This window comes from Podarcis muralis, chromosome 4, assembly GCF_964188315.1.
Source record: "Podarcis muralis chromosome 4, rPodMur119.hap1.1, whole genome shotgun sequence".
Taxonomy (NCBI): Eukaryota; Metazoa; Chordata; class Lepidosauria; order Squamata; family Lacertidae; genus Podarcis; species Podarcis muralis.
In genome coordinates this window covers 81,308,405-81,314,404 of record NC_135658.1, presented here as the reverse complement: position 1 = coordinate 81,314,404, position 6,000 = coordinate 81,308,405, and the positions used below count along the sequence as shown (strand labels likewise).

Below are 6,000 nucleotides of genomic sequence, written 5' to 3'. Positions count from 1 at the left end.
ACTCTAAACTGAAACTCTCCGTATTTTGTGACCAGCTGAATGGACTCCATCTTGTAAGGCAAAGGGGCGGGAACAAAACAGGGACATAACACAGAAAAAAAGAAAGAAAAAGAAAACCCACATCAGAACATCCGGTTGTTAAATACATGATGCAGTTACGCCAATTCTGTGGTATTTCGGGGCTTGTCTCTCCTAGTCTACGAGTTATGCAAGACAGCTTAGAGGGCTTTGTTATTTTTCTCAGTATTGTTCTTTTTTGGAGTGAAGCTATTTCCGCCCCCCCCCCCCCCAAGAAGGCTTGCCCAATCATTTTGCTTTAGCGCTGACAATTTAAGATTGAATGCATTGCCACAGATGAACTTCACATCTTCTGGTGTAGAGTCTGTGCAATCTCTCTCTAGATATATATATATAGATATATATATTAGTAATCATAACAAAATCTGCTACTTTATATTCCTTGGGTTCTATACACCTACTATAAATAAGTCATACCTTACATCTCCCTCTCATGTGTCTAAATGTATTGCATCTTTACGGACTGTAAGCAGTTTACCATATGTGCTTTAACTCTGAAAGAGAATACCCCAGATAGCAGCAGTGTCGGGAGTACAGGACTCCCTTGCAAATGCACTGCCAGAAACAAGGCTTGATTGGAGGAAAAATAAAATCCTGATTAATATTCAGAGATGTGAATGCTTTTTTTTTAAGTGATGGAATTATAGCCCTCTTGACTGTTAAGCATGTGATTTTTCTATGTCAGATGTTGCTGTTTTCTTAAACAAATTTTCCCCTGTCCTGTGATTAATTAAAATGTGATAAGCATAGCAGCGGAGTCTGCTTTTTTATTTTTTCAAAAAAAAGAAAGGAAGGAAGGAAAGAAAGAAAGAAAGAAAAAGAAATGTCATTTGAAGCAGACCGAGATTTTGCTACAGCTAGTTCAAAGCTGTACATCTTATTGCTGGCACAGTAAGTACCCCAGCAGTCCTGCCCTCATATATCACTATTGTCTTGTCTCCCAGGCACGTCCATTTACTTACACTCTTTGTCCTACTTTAAAGGGAGAGGACTATTCTCTCCCGCACATTGCTATTGGAGAACAACCTTGGCATCCTTCAAATGCAGACCCCATTCAGCTGCTTGTGTTGCTGTGTGTTCCAACTTGCTTCCTAGAACTCCAGATATCAAAAGTGCTGCGCTGCCTAAATTGTCTGGCTTGGCCCAGTTGATATTCCAGAGGCAACAACAGTCAATCAGCCCTTCCTCCTCATATTCTTGGCTCTGCTGACAAGCTAGCTTTGGGACGGAAGATTCCTTTATTAAGCAAGCCCGGTTCTACCCTCCCCTCCCCACCCATCCCAAAAGCACTAATCATTCAAGTGAGGCTGCTACCACAAACGGATGGTGTATGGAATGGCAAAAATAAAATAATAATAATTGTATGCTTTCCAGTAGTGATGTAGGTTGAGGAGTGTGAATGAATGCTAGTGTGGAGAATGCTACCTGACTGAAGTTAAATGCATCAGGGACTGACTAAAAGCAAGAAGGATGATTAAAAAGTCTTACTTAAAAGCAGGTCTGTATGACAAATCCGCAAGCTCTTAAGAGTACACACAAAGTCACAGGGCTGCGTTTCAAGCTTGATGACTTCCGACTCCCTCCCCAAACGCCTAAAAACCATTAGCATCCATGAGTTGCTCCATCTTCCCTGGGCTTTTCGTACGTGTCTGGATGCCAGCAGCACATGGCTTCGGAGGTGATGAACGTACAGCAATGGGGGCAGGTATCTTCTATGCAAATCCTTCCAGCTTCCAAGTAAATGCTTGTTCACCAAGGCAGGAATTCTACAGACTAGGGAAGCTGTCCATCTCAACGTGGCTCTCTTGTCACAGGGTGGGGCTTGCCGTTCCCTCCGCTGCGCCTGGTCCAGTAACCAGCGCAGGGGCTCATCACAACCCCCCACCCCACCCCACCCCCCGCGTCACGGATAGCATTTTGACCAGAGAGAGAGGGCTTCAAAAAAGGTACCGCGCTGAGTGTTCATCAGACCTTGTAATAAATGTTTGCTGGGCTCTGAGGGGGCATTTCTTGAACGATGTACACTGGGTGTCCATAGTCGCCACTGACTTTTTCATAGTGTGGGCAAAAGACACTATCTGCAGTCCTCAGAGGAATGATAATGTCACTGGGTTCAGACCCATTGTTGTTCCCACTGCGTTTGGGGGTGGCTAATGTACTAAGTGACAGTGTCGTCGTGTGCTGGGGAGAATGCTTCCTGTGTCTCCGCCGATACTTCAACAATAGAACCACCAGAGTTATGATGATGATGAGGAATATGATGGACCCTGAAGCTATCCCTGCGAATAAGGCCACCTCTGAACCAAGGATACTGGAATGTCCAGCCTTGCTTCCATCTGAGTTGGGACCTAGGGATAAAGTTGGAAGGAAGGGGCAGAGGGGAGAGACAGAACGAGAGAGATCTAAGTTCAAAATGATCATTGTCCCATCCCCAGTTTGCAGCACTGAAAGACTTGACTGTTGACTGAACTTTTGACAAACCAATTACCCCGCAAGACATCTAGGAACAACCAGCCACAAGTCAGCCATTCACATTCAGCAAGACGCTTGTGTCTGTTTCTCTCACTTTTATGTTGCTCCCAAACCACACTGTGTTCTTTTCATCTATCATCACCCATCAGCAGCAAGGACTGGCACTGACAAGGCAGCCTTTGATGCACACCATGTCTTAACAGATGTTGGTCAGCTCAAAGCAGCTAATAGGGATAAAAACGGGGGTGGGGGAGGAAATTCTCAAGACTCACTGTTCCCCTGCCACTTTCTTTTTCAAACACTAATTTGGACTAAACTTTGCCATTGTGCGCTTAACCTCTGTCTGGAGATGCATCTGTGTTGCCAGGTGGAAAGCAAGTGAAATGCTAAGAGACCCCAATAGATATTGCTTCATTTTGTTGCGTTTTGTTTTTTTTAAAAACTACGGTTTAGTTAAAACAGGGCAGGTGGGAACAGCCTCAGACGGATGCCTCAGAGGGTCTAGCCTCATCCTGGGTCAATCAGCTCACACAGATCTGCTAGGGCAGAGATGGGCACCTGCCCTGCCCTTCTGTGTAGCATCCAGTGGAGCAATCTAGCCCACTAGATCTACAGAGGCCAGCAGGGATGAGTGCTGGTCATAGCTGGTAGCAAGGGGGCTTTGCTGGGAACAAGATTCCCATGTACCTGCAGCTAGAATAGCGGTAACAAGGATGCAAACTGATCTGGAGCTCACACAGCAAGCATGTCTTAAATTAAATCAAATTTGGTGCTTTGTCGCTGAGAAAACCTTTAATAGGTTTTGCTGCAACTTGATGCCTATTTTCAAAAGAAAATATTGCTGTGGAGGCTAAATTTGGGTAGAAAAATCCTCCCTTAGCACAAAATTGCTGATGCCTGCTCAAGTAACTGACAAGCAAAAGATTTAATGGCATGATGGCAAATAATGGTGAGCAGGTTAAGGAGTTATAAAAAAAAACCCCAACGTTTGTACTGAAGTCAACTGACTGAGCAGCGGTCTTAGTCTGAGATTCTTCTCCTCACTGACTTCCCCTCACTATTCTTCCTCATTCAAGTGAAATAAAGGTAAGAAACTGGTCTTACAGTGGTGGCCCATGCGGTGGTTTGCGAGGCGAAAGAGATGGCAATAGCGGACAAGGGGACTTCCTACCCATATCCGCCAATGGCAAGGCAGACATGGGATGACACAGCCAGAACTGTACAATCCCATGGCTGTCTGAGATGTTTGCCCAGCCATAGGTGGGGGTGGCTGATGTCATCGCGATGACCATACCCCTTGCACAACGTTTATGCAATATCCCGTACCTCTACTGCCACCTTCAGAGAAGTAAGAGCAGAAAGGCTGCTCCCCCTCCATAGATGTGCTGTGGGATACATTTCACCCCGTGAACCACCTCAATGGCTGCTACTGCTATTTTTGTCATTCTGACATTTAAGATAAATACTCGTCTTATACTCATCCAAGAATCAGCTCAGTCATTATATATTGCTTAGATGAGTTATTCAGAGTGCCAATGTGATCCGCCAGAGGATGACAGCAGTAATTATACATGTTTTAAAGCAAGCCTGATAAGTGCTAATGATAAACTCTTCATAAATACTGCCAGAAGACAATGGCTACAATCTAGTGCTCAGTTAAGGATCCTTTAGTTGACTTCAATTAGGCTTGAGTCAAGTGTGCTTAACCATGAACTGGATTGCAACCAATGACCACCAACTCATCTCTTCTGGTAAGCTTGTTATAACTACTTCGATTCCTCCCTCTCTCTCTCTCTCCCCTTCTTTTTGAAGTCAGCAGTATTTCCAGATGGAACCATTCCATTTCTATGAAATGCAAATGAAGAGAGGCTTACGTTTGCAGAAGTAATGATATTGACCTCTCACACACTGGTAGGCATGCTTCCTCTCCCTATGCAAATGCTTGCTTTTATTGTTTTCTTATTATTTAATAAACCCTTAATGGTGAGAGATAAAATGTATAAGAAATAGCCTTTAAAATCACCTCCTTCAAAATCTAAAAGCTCTCCTGTTTACCTGCATGATCCTTTACAAAGGGACTTGTTGTAGAGCTTTTCCCGTTGGTACCAGCTTCCTGTTCCGGGCGTTTAGTTGGATCAGCATTATTTGGGGACCCACCAGAATTGGGAACTGAAACAACACAAATGATTCACTACAAACTAACAATAATGTGCTTTATAAGCTGGTTATCAATTTTCACGAGGCATGAATGGCTTTGAACAGAAGATCCTTTATGCAGGAATACAAGAAGATATGAGAATGTAATTTTCTCCTTTAAAGCAAGCAAGAGAGAAAAAGCTATAGAGTTATTTCAGAGATTTAGATTGTGAAGCTAGTGGCAGAAAATGAAGGGGATTCCTGAAATTGGCAGGAAAACCTTTGCAGATGACATTTCAGCATAGCAGGCAAGTTGATTGACTACTAAACCAACCTCTAATTAGAAAGAATAGGTTTTTTTTCTGCACAATAGGTTATCTGTATATGAGAAAAGGACAATGAACAAAACCCTCTCTTCTTTAGGGAGGATTTGCCACAAGCAAATGAAGGGAGCATTAGCCCCCTTTCCTTTTCATTTGTTTTAAATAATTCCGAGCTCTGAAACTGTGCTTTAATGTTTAGAACGCAAGCAAGAATAACTGCAGCACATGTTGTTCATGGGTGACCTTTCTTTCCAAGGAGAGCTCTCCAATGAAGAGATCTTATTGCATTAACTCTCTTCCTGTAAAATCTGTCAGTAACTTAGGTGCAGAAAATAGGCTTTGCCTTCAGAATCCAAAGAAAGGCAGACTAATATAGACTCCGCTGTTTCATGCTGTTTCACCTTATTAGCAGAAGCTGAGACACTCAATGGGGCCCAGGGGCTGATCAAAGTTGTTTGATGAAAAACACAGATGGTCTTTACCTTGTCCAACTTTCATTAGGATCTTCATGGCTTTTGTCTGACACACCCCTCCCTCCTGGTTATCCAGGCCTTCCAGTGATCCATTAGATGTTGCTGATTGAAAAAACAAAAACACAAGAGTGAAAGATTTCAGGATGCCACCAGGTGAAGTTACACAAAGCAAGAGTACCTGAAAATAGATGTTATCTGTTCAAATTCACTCCTGCTGTTCAGGTTTACCCAGAAAAAGTTGTGAAACGCTTGACAGCCAGGCAAACAGAGCAGGCTGTGTTGTATACCTAAAGCTGGAATGCATTATCGGGTTTCTAACTTATCCAGGCACTTTTCTTTCATGAACAATTGGCTGTCTTGTTATTATGCCACTGGTTGAAAGAGTAGACAGTTCTCCACACCTACACCTACACTGCCCTGAAAAACTGGGAGTTGGCTGGAAAGAAAAGGGAGTCCTGCCAGCCTCAGCAGAGCAAGTACCGTAACTTGCATTCCTCTCAAGCCAGAGACTCCTACCG

The 6,000-nt window shown here is 43.5% G+C and overlaps 1 protein-coding gene across 1 annotated transcript in view; it reads right to left on the bottom strand.

The window, feature by feature from the left end:
- Nucleotides 1–864: 864 nt before the first annotated feature.
- The window catches only part of EFNB2 (ephrin B2), a 56,072-nt gene continuing 50,936 nt past the window's right edge, over nt 865–6,000 (bottom strand). Inside the window, 3 exon segments of the mRNA XM_028728167.2 lie at nt 865–2,426; nt 4,606–4,719; nt 5,492–5,584. Of these exon segments, the coding sequence (XP_028584000.2) occupies nt 2,044–2,426; nt 4,606–4,719; nt 5,492–5,584 (590 nt within the window). The 3' untranslated portion in view covers nt 865–2,043.